Below are 21,691 nucleotides of genomic sequence, written 5' to 3'. Positions count from 1 at the left end.
TGATTTAACCCTTCACTTGTTACTCCAAGCATTCTAATCTGGGGCTGGTTAGTTGGAAGGAATACAAGGAAAGAATGGAAACACGGTAACATTACACAATAAATTCTGTGGTGTAAGGGCTAGGAAAGAATTAGGGCTCTTCGTTGTGATGGACAAGACTGCTGTTTGCTTACATGCAGTAACAGGATTTTCATATATACTGTAGTAGCATGTACTGAGTTTCGGTAAGTTTCACTACATGAACTGAATGTTAGTAGTTAGAAGTATGGTTTATGATAGTCTAGAGTGCAGCACAAAGTGTTGGATGTAACTTTTGACTGAAATGCTATCAACTTGAAAGACACTATGGGCAACTGGCAGCCTTATTTTATTTAAGCAAAGTCACAGCATTGTCATCATTGCCCACCCTCTTTTGAAAGGAAGAGTTAGATAAAGGCCCCTGAAATTTACATTACTCACAAATAAGGAATTGAAATAAGAGATTACAAGCATATTTCACTAAAATAAATAATCTATATGAAGGGTTTTACTTTTAAAATCAGTCTAAAAATGTATAAATGCTAAAGTGGGGAGATCAAAAGATATTTTAACAACTTCCGTTATTTACAAACAATATAAAAACTGCACAAACCATGAAGTGATGCAAAATTCCTTTTCAAAATTATCTTCTTTCCTATTATGAAATCAAATCTCCAGTCAATAATTCAGTTTTAAACAGCTGTTTTCTTTACAAATGAGAAAAGTTAAACGTTTTTTATTACCATCAGTAAAATATACAATAAAAACAAACCTTGCTAAATGTTTAAGGTTAAAAAAAGAAATACTGCAGGCAAATCAAAAGGAAAGTAACCGTAACTTATTCTTTGGTAACCAAAAGTTAGCAAGTATCTAACATTTCAAGTGATAAAGTTAAGATAAACCATCCCATTTTGACAAATGGAAGAATTACTTCTGGCAAAATGTAACCCTCATGGTTTAATTTAAAAGGACAGGATCCACCCACAACTCTGTAGTGCAAGTTCTCAAATTCATATTTTATTTTTAATTTCATTTCAGAAACCTGAAACTTTCCAACTCTGGCAGTGTATTGCTTATTCCTCTCTCCTTTTCTTATTATTTCCACTCAAGGAAGCAATGCATTTGGAAATGAGCACTTCTCCAAAAATCTAATAGATAGTGTGCGTACGGCTGCATAGCAGCTAGTACCACGGTGTATAGCTGTCTCTTTCTTGTGTTAAGGTATCTTATTTTCTGTCCCTGGGGAAAAGTACCTGAACCAATTCATGCTCTGCTGACCTCTTTACATTAGTGTGACATGCTTAAACTAACACAGGCGCACACACACAAAAGAAGCTGTACAGCTACAACACTAGCCCTGCTACCCTCCAACAGATAATATGTGTCTCATCCTGCCTCAACTCACCTGCTTAAAGAACTCCCTAAGCCACAGAAATAGAATGCTTTTATAGCAACAGTTCACCCTTTACCACAAAAGCGTCTCATCTTCTTTTCAAGATTACTCCTAATGTTTATTCCCACAATGTTTAAAAATAAATCACACTCCAAAAGGAACTGAGGAAATCCTACCCTGACCCCAACAGGACTTTTAAGGCTTTACAAAAAAAAGTTCAACTTTCACTTTCTTTAAAGTCACAGACTGCATATTCAAAGCAAGTCCTCTCCAATCCACTATGCAGAAAATCTTTACTTCTGCATTTAACACATGCCTGAAGTTCATGTAATAAATGTGCAGTAAAATGTATGTCCTCATCTGGGCTTTCTCCTGGGATCAATTCCTCACTCATTTTCCTGCACCATCTGAATGATTAACACCAAACACCTTTATCATTGATTAGCTTTCTTCAGCTGAAGGGCTTAGACACTTCCTCGAAGTATTCACTTTTACTGGCTGTGTCATTAAGTCTATGCAGGTTGGAACCTTGGGCTCTTTCGCTCCCTCTTCCTCAGCATATGGAAAATCATTCGTGTCCATTTCATCGCTGTTAAACACATCGAGTAGACTCTCTTGCTGCTCTTCTAAAGTCCTTCGGATCCTGTTTTCTGATGGTTCAACAGCTTCCCCATCTCCCTCACTAATAACAGTCATGGGGCTACTCTGGATACGGTTGCGGACATTGTACTTGCTGCTGGCAGCAGATGGAGGTGTTCGTGACCGGCCGTACCTGGTACCAGAAAAGGACATACTCCTCGGCATCAGGCCTTCACTCTTGGCCCATTCTTCCTGGGCCCTTTTGTTTTTGCTGGGAGAACAGCTGGTAGGGCTGTCTAGAAGGTCAGAGGAGGAGTCTGCCTTTGTTCTGTGGAACCTAGGGTCTGTGTTCTTCAACATCTCTGCTGCTGACATGCGTGAACTGGCATCTGACCGGCTCCCTTTTTTCAGCAGCAGGGCTTTAAAGTTGTCGTTGCTGGTGCTACTCTTGCGAATGCTTCTCTGAATTGATCCTGCATGCTTGAGGGAAGCTAGATTAGGGGAGGTGCCAGTGGGTGTTACTGGAGGCGATGGAGAATGGTTTCGGGTACGGTCATCCTCAGAATCTTTGCGGCCAAGGACCTTCCTTTTGGATCTGGGGTTTTAAATATAAAAACAGACAGTTTTGTTCCCCTCCAAAATAAGCAAGGACATCTGTTCAGCAAACTAATGGGTGGGACAATAAATTGCCATTAAGGAGAGGGGAACTACCTGGGAAAATAGATGAAGATTTTGTACTAGATAAAACTGGAAGCATGAATAATGAGGTCATTATATCTATGTATGTATTAATACAGATATTTGAGACAAAAAATAGTCCAAGACCAAACCACTATTCTTATTTTTCTTCTTAGAAAAAAAGGAATCTATTGCATTAGACAATGCTAATGTCAGAGCCAACTGAAACTTATTTTCCAAATAAGATTTTCTGAATTATTTGGTATGGGGCGAGGACATTCTTTTCATGCATTAGTATTGGAACTGATAAAAACAAGAGATACCGGAGCCATTCTGGCATATGTTCATCAAAAATTTATGCTGTTTTTTGCCCTTGGTTTCTCTAAAGAAAGATTATGGATTCTGTGCATTTTGACTTTAGGAGTTCTGTGCATTTTCAAGAAGGTCCAATCCATTTTAACTTTAGAAATGCACATATTTACATGTCCATATCTTTTAATGCACTGATGTTAACCAGTAAGATTCAGTTAAAATAGTCAGATGTTATAATTTGGGGTAAAATACTTTAAAAAGTAAGCATTTAAATGGTTAACACTGGTAAGATAAATGTGTGGGGGGGGAGGGGGCTGGATGGGGGATTCAAATCTTGTTTGCATTCTATCATTCCCATCTGTTTGACTGCTGAGCCATGAAAAGGCCAGTTTCTTGATTTACAGCATGAAATTCATTGTTTTCCGCCAGCAAGGCTACTGGATTTTTAATTTTAAAGTAAAAACTAGATTTAAACATAATCAAAAGAATTTAAAATGTGTAGGAGCTGGATTTTTATTGCCCCTGGTTTTATACCATTAGAAGTCCTAAAGAAATTAGTGTGTTGCATGCTGGCTATCTGTGTCTATCCACTTTGTTTCTTTGTGAAATAAATAAGAACGATACCAAAAAAAGAGTAAGAAATGCTGCATTTTATATATGCATGTGTAAACAATTAAAATGACTTGGCACTTTTTGCAATATTTACAAACTTAATGCCAATGTTTATTAAGAGACTTGTGCAATACAGATGACTTCCCCTTCTTAACTAGTAGATTATATTCAGCTCCTTACATTTTGGGATAACTTTTAGCCCCACAACCTTTGCCAGAGGATGAGTATTTTCAATGGAAGCTCAGAAGGATTTATGTATTGCATCCTATCAACAGATAACAAGGGTGTCAAAATACACTATGTTAAGTAATTTGATCTCCAGATCCTTTCTATTGGTGAGTTAGTACTTCCCACCTGTGCTATACTTGTACAACTAACAGTGTAATTTTAAGATGCTGCCATCTAGGAGATAAGTGCAGTCTGACATCCATCTACTACAACAGTGGATAGACAAACTCATAAGTATAAAGGAGAAACTTAGTGACAATTAGGTCACATCTACAGTTATTTTTGTATCTAGAACTCATGTAGCAGGTGAATGTGATGCTGAATGCCTCCTCTAAGTCAGAAACCTAGCACAGTATGTTTCAGCCCAAGTAAATGATGCTGGGAAAAGTTATATGCAAGTAAAAACAGGGTCTTATAAGAAAATGTGTCAGGCAGTGGATTTATTAATCACCCCTCATATATAAACATATTTATTCTGTGTGTGTGTGGGCGCACGCACCACATCTCAAGCAAATATTATGTGTATTAAGAATGTAAGCGAACCGCTTTTAGAATGAACAAAATTCTACAGACCAAGTTTTAGGGATTACATGGAAAGGCATGGAGAGCCACTGTGTGCATGTGCATGCATGTGAGACAGAGAGAGACAGAGACAGAGACAGAGAGACACAGAAAGAAAAACTCAAAGAGTTATTTCACAAATGAAAATAGTTTTTACATCCCAAGTTTCCTGACTCCTGGACATGTGCACAATTCATAAGATTTTTCCGGCCTCTCAATATTTGTAATGGAGAAGCCATGAACGTGTACAAACACCAACTAAATAGATACCTAGCTGCCCTTGTGCAGATACAAGTAGCCCTTTTCAACAGCTTTTTAGGCAGGGTTTGGAAAAATTACATTGCCACAAGATGGCACCACCACTACACAGCAGAAGTTCCAAATGCAAGTGTAACCGTTCATATACAATTGTGATTTCCTTCTCTGTGTCTGTTGTTTAAATCCTTCCTGGTTTCTTCACTTGAATGTGTGTTTTCTAAACACAAAAGAAAACGAAGTAAAAAATTATTTACCCATGAAGGGAGTGCTTTTTTGGTTTGTTTGTTTTTTTGACGGGGACCAATGTATGGACTCTGTATTGCACGTCTCATTGATAAACCAGTTGGATACAAAATACCCCACCCCAGGCTGGATTATGGCAAACTATAATCCAGTACTTGTCATATGTTTTGCCATATGACTGACATTTGGTGTTACTTGCCAGTTTAAGCCACGCTTGCCATGAAGCATTAGCGTTGAGCCTCTGTCCCAAACTGCAACATATAACCAGCGGAGGAGAGAAAAAGGGATGGAGAAGAAAGGGTATGAAAAAAAAAGATATACAGAGAAAGCAACAGTAAAGTTAATAAAACAGATTAAGAATAACACAATATACAAAGGCGTAACTTGAAAGTTTGAGGGGGCAGAAGATAACAGGATTATTCAAAACAGGTTTAAACAAGGAAGAGTTTCAGTTCTGAATTAGTTCATCGTTACTGTAAAGCAATAAAGTGCAAGTTCCAGTGTTTATTTTCAGATAATATATTGGTAGTAGGGGGTCAGTATTAGAAGGCATTTTTCAGTAAGAAAATCATAATCAAAATTAGCTTTTGGGTTGGGGCGGGGGTCGAGAGTGAAAAGTACTGCTTAATTTGTGAGGAAATTATTAGAGAGGGCACACAAACAGGGCAGCTTGTGCAGTACCTGTGAATGGCTGCAAAAAGATCTTCAGTAGTTCTCGGTCTATTTGGTGTCGACACCTCCTCAGGCTCTTCCACATAACTGTTGCCTGGCAGCGACAGATTATCTGAGTTGTCCGACTCAAACACCTCAGCTATGTAGAAGGAATGAAAGATGCACACAGTCTGTCACAGGAATCCCGAACGGCACAACCTCCGAAGAGCATCCTTCCATGCTCTTCAGCTATCCAAGTGAAACATCCAAGGGATTTCCTAACACACACTGCGACCTTCTGACTAATTTCACCACAGCAGCATTCTTTTGTGACGCTGAAGCCCCTAAAGTACCAAGGTTTAGTCACAAAATAACATCTTTATAGCAAAATCATCTTTATACCTTCCATTAAAACAGATCACTGAAATTCTTAAGCTGATCACATTTCCATAGAGTTTTTGAAACAGATAATGCAATTAATAAAATTCTGCTTTTCTCTCCACTGCTCTTCCGACCAGAAACAGAGAATAAAGAAGGTAGAAAATCTTTGTAAAGGATTAATCCAAGCCCCATAACTTGCATTAGGATTTCATTATCGCAGCTCCATTTCTGCAGGTGAAATCGGATTGCTAGAACACCCTCCTCATCTCTCCTTCACTAAATTAGCTACTGGTACATACAGAGTAAAAGAGAAGAGAGACTTACCACTTTCAGTCTCTTCAGATGCGTGCCCGTCAGTCTTAGGGCTGCTGTCTGCACTGCCTCCTTCATCCAAAGTGGTCTGCGCTTCTTGCTTGGGAGCTTCTTGAACTGGTGATGTAGCAGGCTGAACCATGCAGGCATTAGTTTCCACTGTTTCAGAGAAGGTGGACCCAGCAGCTCCTCCAGCTCCTCCTTCAGGAAACAAGCTGCCAGGGTCCATCTTTCTTGAGCTGAGTCCATCAGCAAGACAATCTTTTGCTTCTTCACAGTGTGCAAGCACAGTCTCTCTCCCAGTTGGACTTGATGTGCTTTTGACAGTACCACTCACGAGAGCTATTTTCTCTTCTGTAAAATCTAGCTGTGGAGGTGGCACAACAAGGAATAGTTTGGGTTTCTTTGAAATAGGAGGTGGCTTTTTACTCAATAACATTCCCTGAGTCTTGCTTGGAGATGCTGGTGGCCCCTGAAGTGATGGAGTACTGTGACCAGAGTAGGATTCCTCATTATGTGCAGGAGACTGAAGTGCTCTTTCAGCATTCATTCCTGATAAATCACCCTCCAAGGGGTTAGTTAGCTTTGTTGTATTCCCTGATTTTTGACTACAGTCAAACTCAGGTATATTGTCACAGAAACTTGGATGAGAACTCTGAGCAGGACTTTGAACTGAGTTTTTGAATGAAGCACTATGAGTTTTCATTCCTTCTTCACCCATGCTGTCACTGAGCCTTAACGAGAGAGACTGCTTTAAAGAAGGCTGCGGTGACAAAATTACAGTCGCTTTTTCCTGAGAGTTGGTTTCAGAAGCAGATTCAGATGATTGTTCAACTTCTGCCCCTGTGGATTTTTTCACAGACCTCAGCTGTACCATTTGCAATGCTTTGGTGGTTACTAGGGGCATCACAGGCCTAATGGTATCCTGCTTGATGAATGGATCTTTCCCTGGACTGTAGCAGGAATCCTCCTGGTTACATTTCTTAAAAGAATATTGTGGGTATTTACTTGCTTCTTTCATCAGTTGATGGTCAAGAAGTGGTGGTGGTGGAGGAACTACAGAAGGCAAACTGGAAGAAGAGCAAGATGGGACAGAACCAAGATTGAAGGAAGTTTCTTGTGGAGGGGAAGGAAACCACAAGATGTTCTGGGGGAAGGAGGAATTTGTAACAGCTTCTGGTGGAGGAGGGGGAAAGGTAGGAGAGGCTGGTAGTGGTGGCAGATCCATGGCATCTATTGGTGGTGGGGGTGGAGGAGGAGTATGAGCAGGAGAACATGGGGGTATTGGAGGAGGAAGAACAGCCGCAGCATCAGGAGCAGAACCCAGGGCGGGGTCTGATTTCTTCATGCTCACACACCCTTCAGCAGATGTACTGGAAGAAAGAGAAGTGGAGGATGAAGAGATGGAGACTGAAGACAACAGAGAGGATTTTCTTTCAGGCACTTTAGGTTTCACTTTGGGTTTCCCATTTCCTGGTGATGTGGATTTTAAAAAGACAGGCACTGGAGTAACCGCTGTAGGAGTATTTGATTGGCTAGAATACCCACTGGATGGTGATGTAACTCGGTGAGACTTCTCTGGAGAAGTGGTCTTTGGTTTGGCCAGTCCACTGGGCACTTGTGGTGTAGAAGCCCTTGACCCATCAGTGAGGTGGCTGATGGTGTAATCATGGAGGGTGGCTGTACTGCTTGTGGAATGAGTGACTGAGGATTTTAACTGATCATCAGGCATTGCAGCACAGTCACCGTAGTAACCCCACTGGTCTGCATACTCTGACTTAATGCTGCTCGTTTCGCTCTGCGAGGGAGTGACAGTGCAGATAGAGTACATATTGGGAGCAGTCGTGGACATCATGCTGCTGCTTGCACTGACAGAGCTTTGGCTGCGAGAGCGCAGCACCCAGGGATCCTCATAATCGCTGCATGGGCTTTGTGAAGGGGAGCTCCTGTTTTTGCACTTGAGGTTCAGCTGAAGGGAATGCTGAAGGGTGGCAATTAGTGTCTCATCGAGTACCTGCCCATTAGACTGGGCTTTTTTCTTGGGGGGCCTTCTGAGTGAGTCTGTTCTGGATGGCGGCAGAGGTGGTTTCTTGGCTTTTTTTAAAGATATGTTTCGTGAGAGGGATTTGTCACTGTGTCCCCCTTGATTTTTCTTCTCTTTCCCATCAAAAACATTAATGACACTGTGCCTGGGGTTCCCAAAACCATTATTATTGTCACATGACTTATCTGATTTGAGCCCAGAATCCATATGCATTGAAGTGTAGTAGCCATCATGATCCACCGAATACAAAGAACCTGAATCTTCTTTGACTGAAGTTCTCTCCAGGCTGTTGCTACTCATGTTGCTTACTGGAGTGGAGTAGCCTGGAGTGGCACAGACTGGTTTGTGCGAGGGAGTCCCATCACTTTCTCCAGATTTGTACACCCAGTGATCTGTGCTGTTCACACTATTATTTTGTGCTCTATCCCCAGAATAACTAGATTCACTTCTACCATCACTGTCCTGAGGGTGGCTTGGGAAACTCAGATTGTTTCTGCAGCTGTAGCTCATATTTTGGGATCCATTTTCCATGTTTCCTGGAGTGTTGAGAGATACTGCTGAGTCACCAAGAGAGAGCACCATGACAGCATTAGATGATATAGTATCTGAGGTCTGTGAGTGACGTGTAGAGCTGCTCTCACTCCAGTTACCGCTCGAAGAATGGTGGTCTTCTTTCATGCTTACTGCACTATTGACAACAGGATTGTCTCTGGGTTTTGCGTAGGAAGATGAGCTGGTGATTTTACTATCTGATGACCCAGTGCTTTGGGCAGTATGAATAACAATAACCTCTGAAGATGAGGATAATGTGGCATTCGGTATGATGCTGGTGGAATAAGTAGCATGAGGAGAGACCATACATGCTGGGCTCGGTGCTTTATCACTGTCGTAACATTTCACCTCCTGGGACTTTGGCCTTGAAAGTGTCCCAGTCCTAGGATTACTCCTCATATGGACTACACTATCATCTACTTGCAATTTGCTTATCTGATGTGGCAAAGTGCTGGCGATGTCCTCTGCCTGGTTAGAGGGGCCCTGGGTCTGTCCTAGAGACTGCAGAGACACTCTTGCTCCAGATCGAGGCAGGCTGTGAAAACCTAGGTCGCTATTTTGGCGAGAGGCAAATATAACACCAGCTGAGTCACTCATCACAGACATGTTTCCAGATGAACTGGAGAACTGTGACATCTGTGCAGCTATACCTTGTCCTCTCTGTGCACGTATTCTTCTCACTGAAGGGGGTACAACTTTGACTTCCTCCGTCTGGCAGCTGGTGTCCTTGGTTTCAGACTGCTGCATAGCAGAGCGGTAACTGTCTAGTCGCCCTAGTGTGGAACAGTGATCTGGGACATACATCGAATGTCCACGGAAGTCACTCTGGCCCATGCCAACTGCTGGAGTCAAAATAAAACAATTATTCCTTGAAAACACAAATAAAACACTGGTGTTTTGTTAAAAACATACCATGGGCCATATTCTTTGTCCCTTCCCTCTTGATGGATGCAGAGGCATAAAAAGATAACCATGCCTCTGAAGGACCAACAGCAGCAGCAAATTCTGCTTGCACACTATATTTTCTGCATTTCATTTCCCACTCTTTTTATAAAAAGGGACCTTTCAAGCTTATGGGGTCATTTGAGTTCTTCCTATGTATTCCACACATGCAATCCTCTGTTTCTGACATATTAAGAATTTCCCCAGCAATCAGTTATGTCAAACTGAATAACAAGACTTCCCGGAAGCAAAGTAGCAGGCACAGACAAAAGCCTGAAAGATCCAGCTGCTGGTTAATGATACTATCTCGTACAAGAAGAAGAGAAACAAAATATACAAGTAAATTAGAATAGGAAAAATGATTCCTAAGCGCTATGCTATTCAAATTTTATTCAGAAGGCATCAGTAGCTCGTTAAATCTTGAGAGCATGCAATTCTGTACCACAAGGAAAGCAAATATTTAAAAACAGCATTAAAAAACAAAGCATTACCCATATCTACAAAACATTAAATAGCATTTTCCCATGAAGCTATTCCTATTTACAGAAAAAGAAGGAAGTTGGGGAAGAAAGCAGAGCTGGAACTGATGACGGTCTAATGTTCAGAACCATCACATTCTTGCAGCCCTTATTTAAAAGCAAACAAACTATCGTGTTACAGATGTTGAGGACTGGCAAATCAGAAGTGGTTATGTTTCTTGTTTACAAAGTAATTACCATATCCTGGCATAAACAAACTTGAAGAACAAAAGATTGGGGTCTATTAACTCAAGATATAGCTATTACTAAGTCAACAGAGAGGACTAGTAGATTATTACAAACGGAGATCTTTACAGGTCTTTCAAGCAAAGATAAGAAGAACATATTGTGTTTTAAACAGCATTTAGGATTGGGATTCAAAAGGCTCTTAATTTCTGATTCAATTGGGTTACTACAATAAGTACAAAAGAAAAGAGACCGCCATACCACCTGTGGTGCTGCTGAGAGAATGCTGTTTTAACCCTTTTGCTTTCTGGTCGGCATGTTAGATAGGGCAGCATCTCCCATTTATTTTCTATTTATTTATTTTTATTTTCCATTTTCAGTTTAATTTCTTGGAACAACATAACTAGGTTGGTAGAGTAAGTGTTTTCTTCTATTCCATTTTAAACACTATTTAAGGCATGTTATTCTTATTCTTGGCATCCAACAATATGTAAAGATACATGGGGGAGGGGAGAAGGGATGAAACTAGGCTTTATTTCCTTTTCCCGAAAACAGAAAAGGTAACCTTTAAGCATCCTGAAACTCACTTTGTTTCTATGTAGATTATTTACCTCTCATGAACACGTAGGTTTTTCTGCTTTGGTACAGAAAATGGGAAGCAAAATGAGACCCATTCTTGTTGGCAAACAGCTTGAACTGTCCAAGAACAAAAGGCTCTTGGAGCAGATACAGGACAGTGGCCAATCAAATCAGAGATATATTCAGGTTCTGGGTACAAAAAGACCCCCTTACTGTAATATGGTTTTTAAATAAAATAAAACTTTTTTTCTTATATTTTCATTATGGGATCAGTACTCTCTGTTGTGGTGTGCTGTAAAAATACAAAGGCAGACACCGCAGAGGTCCATGCTTTTGAGGTGTGGTTGGAGACCAATTGTTAGCTAATAAGAGATTTAGGATCGTTATACTATGTAACAATCACTAGGCATTTTAAAAATGAGACGGAATGCAGGGGGCTTTTTGACAAGGTAGCTGGAACCTCATAGTAGCTATAAAAGGATAGCTGCATTCTGACTGGCTGAGATTATTTCATGGATGTCTGTAAAGGTCAGCTAAATTCGTTCCTCTTCACAAGCAGCATAAATGTGGAAGAACAGACCTCGCATTTGTTTAAAATGTTACACATGGGGAAACTACATGTTCAGCATAATAGTACCATTCACGAAGCAGGACAACAGCAAACATTCTGAACCCACAAAGAAAGCTTATTACCAGGGATCCCGGTTTTTAATTTTCCCTGGGAAAATGGAGAGAAGCGTGGATTTACCCCTTTATCTCAGGAAAACATGGATTTCTCATTTTCGCAGAGAAACCTGCAGAGTGTGCAGTTTTGCAGTGAGGTCTCTGCAAGCTGGCAGAGTTCCAGCTTGCAAGGGGCTGGGAGGGAGCAGGAGGAGGGCGGTCAGACAGGGAGCGCCAGACAGGCAGCCTGGAGAGCGGCTCCCACAGGTAAATGGAGGAGGCGGGGATTGAGGCCCCCATAAGGAGGGAGGGAGGGAGGGAGCTGGGCAGGGCTGGGGCTGGTGCTCAGCCAGGTGGTGCATGGGGTTTTGCTGCCCCCCGGCAAGGAGGGGGATGGGGCCGTGTACAGCTCGTCAGGGGGAGGGGGGTGGCTTCCCGCTGTTGCCCACACTCCCAGGGAAGCACGGGGGATCTGCTGTGAGCTCTGCACTGGCCTGGTGCAGTATCCTGTGGCAGCAGCACGGGTGGGATTGCGAGGATTGTGTCCCCCCCTTCAGCCACACTGGCAGGGGACACATTACCAGGGCAGTGCAGAGCTTACAGTGGCAAGGAGATCCCCATGCAGCTCTGCTGTTCCCTTCAGGGCTGAATTGCACCCGCTGGTTCCAGAGGCCCTGGGGGAGGGCAGCAGAGCAGGAGCCCGAGCCCAAAGCAGGCAGCCTGTGTCCGCCCCGCACACAAATCTGGGGGGCACAGGTCCTTCCTGCTCCCGTATGGAGTGCACGCAATGGCACGGAGCTGCCCACCTACCTGAGCCCCCAGCAGGCAGGCAGCAGGGGGAGGAACCAGGCTTCACTTTGTTGCAGCAGCAGCTGCTGCCTCCTGCCAGGGGGCTATGGGTCCCTGGCCCCAAAGCCCTGGCAGCTGGGGGCCCCCTCCAGCAGGGCTGGGTGGGGCAGGGGGCTGTGGGTGAGGAGTGATGGGCACCAGCAGGGCCAGGAGGTCTGTGGGGGAGAGTGAGGTGCAACAGCAAGACTGTGGTGGGGAGTGGGGGCCTGTCATTTTAATCACAGGTTTTGGGGTCTTTATCAGAGAATTTGTGGGTTTGTTTGTTTGTTTTTTTAATCGGGGAAAACCAGGATCCCTGCTTATCACTATAAGTGACTAGGACAACATTTATTCACTGTAACTAGGCATAGAACTTTTAAAACGATTGGAACAAAATAAAAATAGGACTACTTATGGCCAACATAATACTCCTTGCATTCTTGCAAGGTCTAAAACTTTAAGCATCAAAACTTTACAGCAAGGGGTCCTTGAACCTGTACATGGCTCCACAATTTAACTCAAGCTCCTGGCACACATTCATTTAATGGCACCATGGGATCCATTCCCCAATCATGATCCCAAGCTCCCTCTGCACTGTCAGGTTTCAAGCTGGGTGCCTGATGAACCTATGCAGTCCTGGGGCTGATTGTGTGTCCCAGCCCCAGGACCCTGCTGGAGCTGGCTGGAGACTCAAGTGCAGTCCTGGGGCTGGAGAGGCTGTCAACCTAGCTTTGCCATGCAGCTGGCATTATGCTGCAGGGCAAGGGACACTGTCCCACATTCAATTTAAGACACAATGGAAATCAGACACAAAATTATTAGAGGTATTTTGTGGAATAATTTTGTGGCTGGTTTTGCATTTTACCATTTTGCCATTACTAGCCTGAATATATGGCCAGTTTACTATTTAAGATATGAAGGACAGGTCAATCGTGTCTTAAGTGTAATGTCTGCCAGCAGGCTGACATTCCATGTGATCACAACAAGCCACTAGCCTGGAGCCAAAGTAAAATAAGGAGACACCTTGCAGGCCCAAGGGTTCACTTGTGTTGAGTATAGCTCCAGGGTAATGGCCTTAAACCACAGGCCAAATATTTAACAAAGAATTTTTGAGAAGTTTATTTTAAGATAATGTTAATTTTGGTGTTAAATAATTTCTATATGAAAAACATAAGACTAATGTGATTAACTGTTAAATTACACTGGCCCAATTCTATCCTCAGATACCAATATACAACCTGCTTTCAAAGTCAATGCCTCAACTAATGATACAACTATAATCCTTTTTCAGGTTTCATTACTTGCACAGGGACAATAGAAATCTGCAATGAAGTTAGTTAGAATTTGTTAAATATTCCCTAAATATTCCCTTAAAATATAGTGGTTTTATTGACATTTAGGGAAAATTCTTTTTAAAATTGTTCCTAAGTATGTAAGAAATCCCATGTTTGATGGCAGTTTACTTGTGACAAGACGCACAGAGCTTTTCAAAAATTCTCATAAAATCAACTAGCTGCCTTGTTGCTACAGCTGCTAGAATGTGTATTCACTTAGAAGTAGTTTCTAAGGAAGAGCTCAAATCATCAACTGAATGTGCTGAAATGCTGAAGGAGAATTTGAGCTTTAAAAAGATACCAAGCACTAAAACACCCATCTGGTTGTAGAGATGGGGGTAGTGACATAAATGATTTCTTCCCCCCCACTTTTAGAAACTGAAAATGAATTACAGATACTGAGTGCTATGGAATCAGAAGTGGTTGCAACTAGGTAAAAACCTAGATGGAAACACACATGTAGTTGAAATAATAATGATCATCATGTTTGGAATTTTAAAAAGGTTTCAAGCCCACTGCCTCTGTGAGCAATACTGTGTACTACCGCATAAGAGACTGGGTTCAAGACAATGAAAATGGAAAGGGTGGAAAAAAGATAAAGGAGAAGTGTTTTGAGGAAAGAAAGTATCCATTTAAAATCAAATGTAAAAGCAGACCCTCTTTGCAGATGTCCTGTGTCTGGCTCTCTGACCATTTCTAGAGCATGCTCTCTTCCCTTATGACTGAGATATGTTCAAAAACATTGTTCCTTTTTACCTACCAGTTCTTTTGCAGAGCCCCACAATCCAGATCCACTCTAGGGCCCCAGGTGAGTTTGACACTCCTGCTAAAGTGTCGGATCCTTGTAAATGCTTTTGGTACCATAAAACATGAACGTTTAGGCCCCGGGCACATGGCCGCTGGCAGGAAGCATAATGTTTGGGATAGGGCATAAAATTCCTCCAATCCCAACCATGCCACTGCTGAGCTTCCCCCAGCCCAATCTTGCAGATCAGGCCACGAGTGGCTCTGTTTGGGACTCGGGGTTTCCCCCAGAGGTTCCACACCCAGGGTTGGTGAGGTGGGGTCCAACAATCAGCTGACTCTCAGACCCATCCCAGACAGTCCCGGGTGGCTTCAAGACTCTGGGATAAGGGTCCCTGTGCCCCACAATGTCTAAAAAGCACAGACTCAGCCTGGCTCCCCACAACCCAATATTTTTAAGTGCTTTGCCCTGCTGCTCAAACAGGCTCCCAGGTTCCCAGCAGCTGAAGCCCCTTGGCTACCCTTGCCAGGGAAGCTAGCAACTTGCTCTCCTGGCAGCCATTTTTTGGCATCAGGACCAGGGCTGTCCTAGTCCCGATGTCAAACCCTGTCTCTGTGCTGATGCTGACAATCAGCTGATTGTTGGCATCAGCACTGGGGTGCTACACCTTCAATTTATGGTGTCAAACAAACAACCCGCAAAGATGCTCCATATTTTATGTGAAATTACTTGGTGGCTGACTTGCCACTTTATGGCACAAGTCAGCTGAATGAGTACCACTGTTACTATTCATGGTGCAACTAACACATAAATGATACCATAACAGTAACATGTGCTAGGGACCCTAGTAGAACGTAGACAAGTGGTCTCCAACCTTTTTAAGTAGGAGATCACCTTTGGCATTTAAAAGCAACCCAAGATCTATCATGCACTGCTGCCACCCCCCAACCCCCTGCTGTCCAGCAGATAAGTCTATAGGGAGGGAACCGGGGGGGGGGCAGATCAAGGCAGAGGGAGAAAAAATTATTTGGGGGCATGCCTCCCCAGTAGGTAAGTCCAACCCAATTGGGGTCCCACTCAACTTACCCCTGCTCCTGCTCTTTGGCACTGTCCCTCACCACAGGGGTCTCGATCTAGCTCCTGCCCCTTACCTCCTCCATGGACTGACCTGCTGGGCTGGGGTGCATGTATGCATGCACATGGGCACTCAGCCCCCCACCCCAGCCTCGGATCGATTCCAAGAGGCTCCAAGATCTACCGGTGGATTGAGATCCACTGGTTGGTGACCACTGCTGTAGACTATTTCAGTTGGATTTCTTGCTTTGCCCCTGACTGGGCACCTGACAATGGGAAAATTTGTTATATTATACCTCTCTGGGTTTTACATGCCTCATCTATGAAGTGGTGATAATACTTAAGCATCTTGTAATTTATTGCAGGGGTTTAGGTTGTAGCCGTGTTGGTCTAAGGACATAGGTTCCTTGGGTGGATTTGATATCTTTTATTAGACCAACCAAAATAGTTGGAAAATAGTTATTAAGCAAGCTTTCGGGTTCAAAAACCCTTTGTCAGGCTAAGGAAGTTTCAGCAGTTGGTGTGTGCTCCTCCTGGATGGAATGAAAAGTAAAGAAGCCAGGGGCTGGGCTGGGGAGTCAGTTGCCAGGCAGATTATAATGTATCAAAAATCCAATGTCTATGTTTAGTCCATGATCTCTAGTATCCAGGAGGTTGATGAAATGTAATTTATTGTGAATTCTTTAATTACTGTAAAGCCTGTAGTAACTCTTGGATGAATTGGCCTTTAAGTGCAATGTATCGAGCCCAAATTCAGATATAATCTGCATGACTGAGAAGCTAGGAGACAAGGCAGAAACCAAAAACATCTAAGACAGTGGTGCTCACACTTTTAGCCCTGTGGGCCAAAGGAACGGTATGGGGCTAGCCCATGAGCTGGAGTGGGCCCTGGGGCCCTGTGTTACCTCTGCCCAGCTGAAGCCCGATCCTGGCTGGGTGGGGGCAGTGCGGAGCCCAGTCCACACTGGGCAGGGGACGTGCAGGACTCCAGGTCCCAGTCCCAGTGCATGGACTTCTGGGGCTGATCCTGGCTAGGAGGAGGTGGGCTCTGGGGGCCCCAACCCACCTTTGCCCAGTGGGATCTGGCTCCAGGGGATCTGCACCTACCCTGCTTGACTGTGATGTGTTGGGATTGAGCCCATGTGAATAGCTGGATGACATGGCTCCTGGGGCCAGATCTGGCCTGTGGGCTGGGGATTGATCTAAAACATTTATGGCAACTGCATAAACTCAGGAACCTTGCTGAGCACCCAAGGACATAAACACATATGTATTTAGTTATGAAAGCCTAATCTCACTAGAGATGTAGTGCTGGGACCTCCCAGGAATTTTTTATTTTTTTTTAAGAGTTGGAAAAAAACAGAGACAGTTCTAAGGACCATAACACATTATAGTAGTGACAGGTGGGACATTTATGGATGGCTGGAAAGGCTTGAGCTATGTGATCTCTCAGGGAGTGGGTGCTGAAGCAAGCAGGCTGGATTCTGGCTGATGAGCTGCATGCATGCTGACTTTTGAGAGACTGGCCAAAGTAAATCTGGTGATTGAGAACCTACAAAGAAATGGATGATGGGAAGAAGAGCCTCCCCCCCAGAAATTTAATCTTTAATTTAACAATGTTTGTAGAAATAGAATACCTCATTTTTTCCTCAATTTTACACCACTTGATTAACTACTGTTAAGATATGCTGTGGTTGGGTAACATATATAAAGTCCCTCTGAAGATTTTAGGTGATCTCTCTAAATTACTTTTAGTCTAAATGTTCTCAGTCTGGCTCCACACACAGCCCAGATCAACCCAACTGAACGGTCATCATGAATTATTACATTTATGCAGGAGAATCTCAAAGGCGTTACAGACTTTGTAAAGGGATCACTTTACTCATTACTGAAATACACCTGTGCAAACTTGGCCATAATACAATGCTCCAAACCATGCCAAAATATGTTTAGTAATAATATTTTCACTGGGTGTCTCAAGGGTATAATTAATGACCCCTTTTAGTATGTTTAGTTAAATTCCAAAGACATCCAAGTCAAGAGGTACTAAAACTCCTGATCTCACGTGCAAGAATCAGCATAAGACTTGCAATGTTATCTTTATTCTTCCAAAGGAAACAGAAACATGGGGAAAATCCCAAAAGTTTGGCCCTATAGAATCTTTTCCAAGCTCTGGAACAACAAATGAAGCATCAAGTTTGGCCAAAGCTTTGAGGTTCTCTTGTGTTTCTATTTACTTTTGAAAAATAAACAAGCCATAATAAAAATCCATTTTATATATATATATGTTGATTATTAAGCAAATTTGGTGTGTCAGGGGATTTTAAACCTTGTATAAATATCATAGCCATTCACAGCAATGCTTTAGGAAAGAAACAAAGAATGATTTATTCAGCTGAAACCACAGGGAGAACAGAGATAGGTACAATGTAAATGCTTGGATTGGAATTTGGTCTGAACCCTCATTCCTATAAAATGAGCTGTGGAATGTTTCATAACAACAAGTTATTTGCTTTGGGACATGGGTAGAGAAATAGGGAATGAAAGGCTACTGGGATAATATATACATGCACATGCATATGCACACTGGGGAAGGCAGTGTAGCTTAGCAGAAAGTTAGGCTGAAGTAGGACTTGGGAGACCTGAATTTTATTCTTAATTTTGACATCGGCCTGCTGGGCCTTGAACAAGCCACTTCTCTGCTGTGTGTCTTATTTCCTTATCTGTGAAATCATGGTAAAGATACCTGCCTCCTTTTAAAAGTGCTTTGATATTTACAGGCAAAAAGCACTACTTAAGAGCGTGATATTACTAAGGGAATGAGAACCAACTTGGAAAATCTCCCTGATGTGAACTTGTTACCTAGATAGTACAAAGCTGCCATGGTACCTCTAGGAAGCTATTCTGGCAGCTTCCAAAATAATATATGTATGCATACATTAGCATACATGTAGCATACATGTATTCATATATTAGCAGCCCTGATATTTCTATAATTTAAGTCAGCTGCCCTAGAAAAACATGAACAGAAATAGGGACTCTAAAATCTGTGATCCCAAGGTTTTTAGAAGCAGAAGTCGAAAAGCTGCAATTTGTATTTACAATAGTTGTGAGAAGTGTATTCCTTGTATTAGCTGCATTTTCTACTTATTTCATATGGGAAGTTATAATGGAGGATTTTAGACACCAAAAATCAGCACCTAAAAATGTTCACAAATATAATCCCAAGGATCTGGGCATTTAATCAAAAAAATATACAGAATGGTCCCAAATAGGGCTCAAAATTCCTGTGGATTCCCAACTTTTCATCCTATAAACCTATCATTCAGCATGTTAATGGACTCTTGTAGTCACTGTAGGTAGAACACAATGTCATTCCGTCATGACATCACAATATAATGAAATATAAAGTTGTCACCTAAAGTCAGTACAGTTTGTGAACATGTGTAGGATGTGATCTAGGACAAAGAAGGGGGGCGGTCTCCCTGTCAGGGATTTATTTAATTGTTTTCAGGGAACAGTTCTATTTACAGTCTCCAACAGCATTTTCCGCACCTGGGTTTCACTCGAAGGTATGGACAAACATACTTTTTAGCCACATTAAAATGGGAGAGGGAGCTGCTGCTCCTCAGGAATATACGTTAGCCATCATGATCTGATCACTGTGTTTGCATAAGGTTGTAGCAATATAAGCTGGCTGAATTGCCTTAATTTTGACCCCAAATGAAACAGATAACCTTGGAGAAGCTTTGCTGTATTTGTATATCTACTGCTGAATTATGTTGATATAACAGTTGCATTATAATTGTTTATATCTGTTGTAACTGTTGTATCTGTTTATACCCTTAGTCTGACCCTTATAACTGGGGATAGGAAAACTGGCTTGACAGTTTTAAAACCACTTAGATTCACATGACATATGCTGCATGCTCAGCTTGGGAGACTGAAAAATGAAGCTGGTGGAAAAGGAAGAGAGGGGAAAAAATGTTATTAAAAAGAAAGGGTGAAAAATGCAGGCGAAGAAAAAAATTCAAATGAAAGAAACAAAAGAAACAAGACATTGCCATACATAAGGCACCCAAAGCTGTATTATATCAGGGATTTTTATCTCCTTGAGGGAAAACTTATATTTAATAATTACAGAATTTCTTTAGCTAGAAAATCATGGTTTAGAAAAAAAAAACATTTAAAAATGAAAATATAAAATGAATGTATATGAGTATGGAAAGTAAGGCCTTGTTTTCTTAAAGTAGTTTTGTAAACGTAAAACGTAAAACAGGTTCGAAGATCTACAAAAACACAGAGCTCTACTAGCTCAAAACACACCTAACTTATTAAGTCTGAAAAGATTAGTTCTATGCAACTTTGTGCCAACAACTGCTTTTTAAAAATGTGCTTCTGTAGTTTCTGAAGAAAATTCCTTTGGAGCCTTCAAAAGATTTAAACACTGGGGGACACACAATATTTCTAATCAAATACTGTTGATATTTAGTAGGTTCCAATTAAGTAGGAACTAAAGTGGAAGAAGTGGATGGTTTTCTTGGCGTTTTTCTTTCACTGTAGTTAGAACAGATCTAGTTAGACAACCATGAATTGGTTTACACTGTTAAGGCATTCTTCACAACTAAAGTGCCTAACCACTTCATTTTTATTTAAATGAATGTTTACATGTGGAGAATAGCATAAGATCTCCACGGATTTTGTATGCCTGCAGATTTCTATTGTACCAGTACACAAACTTTTTCAAATAATGCATTCCCCCTGCCCGCCATTGACTGAAAGCAGCAAACAAAAAACCTTAAGTTTCACAGGCACAAGCTAGCTTGGCTTGAATTAACATGCCTTTCACAGTAGGGCAGACAAGGTTCTTTGGGTAGATGTGGTATCTTTTATTAGACCAACTAAATAGCTGGAAAAATTGTTCTTTGCAAGCTTTTGGGCACAAACATGCTTCTTCACCCACAGGGAGAGTCTGATGGTGTTTTGTGTTCTCTTGGATAGAACAGAAGCCAATATTTCACAGTATGGTGCACATTTATATTTGGAACTGCAATAGGCTATCAGACTGTATTGATTTCATGAGCACGGGAAATGTTATTAGTCAAGTATTGATAAGAAGTGATGATGAATAATGATGGAATACAGTTCTGATGAGCCATACCTAGCTCCTTTTGTATGTTGTCAGGGACTCCTGTAATAGTCTTTCTCCTTTTGACTTTCTTCGGCCGTCTTACCACAGTGTCAGTGTAAATTAGAGACCGCCGAATGCTGGCTTGGCGGTCGAAATTCTCCCCTAATGTATAGTAGAATAAGCAAAGCAACATTACTTTCAAGCACGCTGACATCATGCACTTTCTTCCACTAGCTTATTACAGACATGAAAAAAAGGCATTAATAAATGATGTTAGCTCACTCCTACAGTGAGGGTATATATTAAAGGAAGAGATACAGCGCATCTTCACAATAATGCTTGTAGAATACATGAGTTATAGAAAGGGGCATATCATAAAGGGTTTTTTTTTCAGGTCTTGAGCCAAACTCATAACTGATATAAGCAGGTGCAATTCCATTGGTTTTAGTGGATGAATACACCAAGTATTCACCAGCTCCTAAATTTATTCACTTGTATATTTTCTTTTTGGTGCTTTTGGAGATGGTTGGAAAGAGATGGGGGACAACAAATTGACTACTCCTGAAAATGAAAGAATACTGATGTTTATTTGGGAACACATTTTGTGATGGTAGGAGCTATGCCAGGCAACTCCAAAACATCTAATGCCTTGTTTGCAGACATCTTTCTTTTTCAGTTTAAGCTAGCTAAAGCAAAAACTGTCAAATGAACCACATTTTTGTGGCAATTACATAATGTGGACAAAACGTTCTCTATGGACCGTGGTCAGACTAAACCAAATCTTATGACCTTCAGCTATATTACAAGCTTATCCTCCAGAAGAGAAGAGTAAAGTCTTAACCAACTGTAATATTGGTTCAGGTTGGGCC

General features: G+C 41.8%; 1 protein-coding gene across 9 annotated transcripts in view; it reads right to left on the bottom strand.

Annotated features, from left to right (window-relative positions):
• Positions 1 to 334: 334 nt before the first annotated feature.
• The window catches only part of NHSL1 (NHS like 1), a 171,716-nt gene continuing 150,359 nt past the window's right edge, over positions 335 to 21,691 (bottom strand). For 4 of the 9 annotated variants that reach the window (XM_025200326.1, XM_025200329.1, XM_025200331.1 and 1 more), the window contains 4 exons: positions 20,853 to 20,984; positions 6,239 to 9,664; positions 5,564 to 5,693; positions 335 to 2,585 (listed from right to left, as the gene is read on the bottom strand). In XM_025200326.1, coding sequence (XP_025056111.1) covers positions 1,853 to 2,585; positions 5,564 to 5,693; positions 6,239 to 9,664; positions 20,853 to 20,984 — 4,421 coding nt within the window. In that variant the 3' untranslated portion in view covers positions 335 to 1,852. Of the gene's footprint in view, positions 2,586 to 5,081; positions 5,134 to 5,563; positions 5,694 to 6,238; positions 9,665 to 20,852; positions 20,985 to 21,691 lie in introns of all 9 variants that reach the window. The other 5 variants (XM_025200330.1, XM_025200332.1, XM_025200335.1 and 2 more) reach the window with 3 other exon arrangements.

Source organism: Alligator sinensis, unplaced genomic scaffold, assembly GCF_000455745.1.
Source record: "Alligator sinensis unplaced genomic scaffold, ASM45574v1 scaffold542_1, whole genome shotgun sequence".
Taxonomy (NCBI): Eukaryota; Metazoa; Chordata; order Crocodylia; family Alligatoridae; genus Alligator; species Alligator sinensis.
The sequence above is the reverse complement of the archived record's forward strand: the minus strand, read 5'-3'. Positions and strand labels throughout refer to the sequence as shown.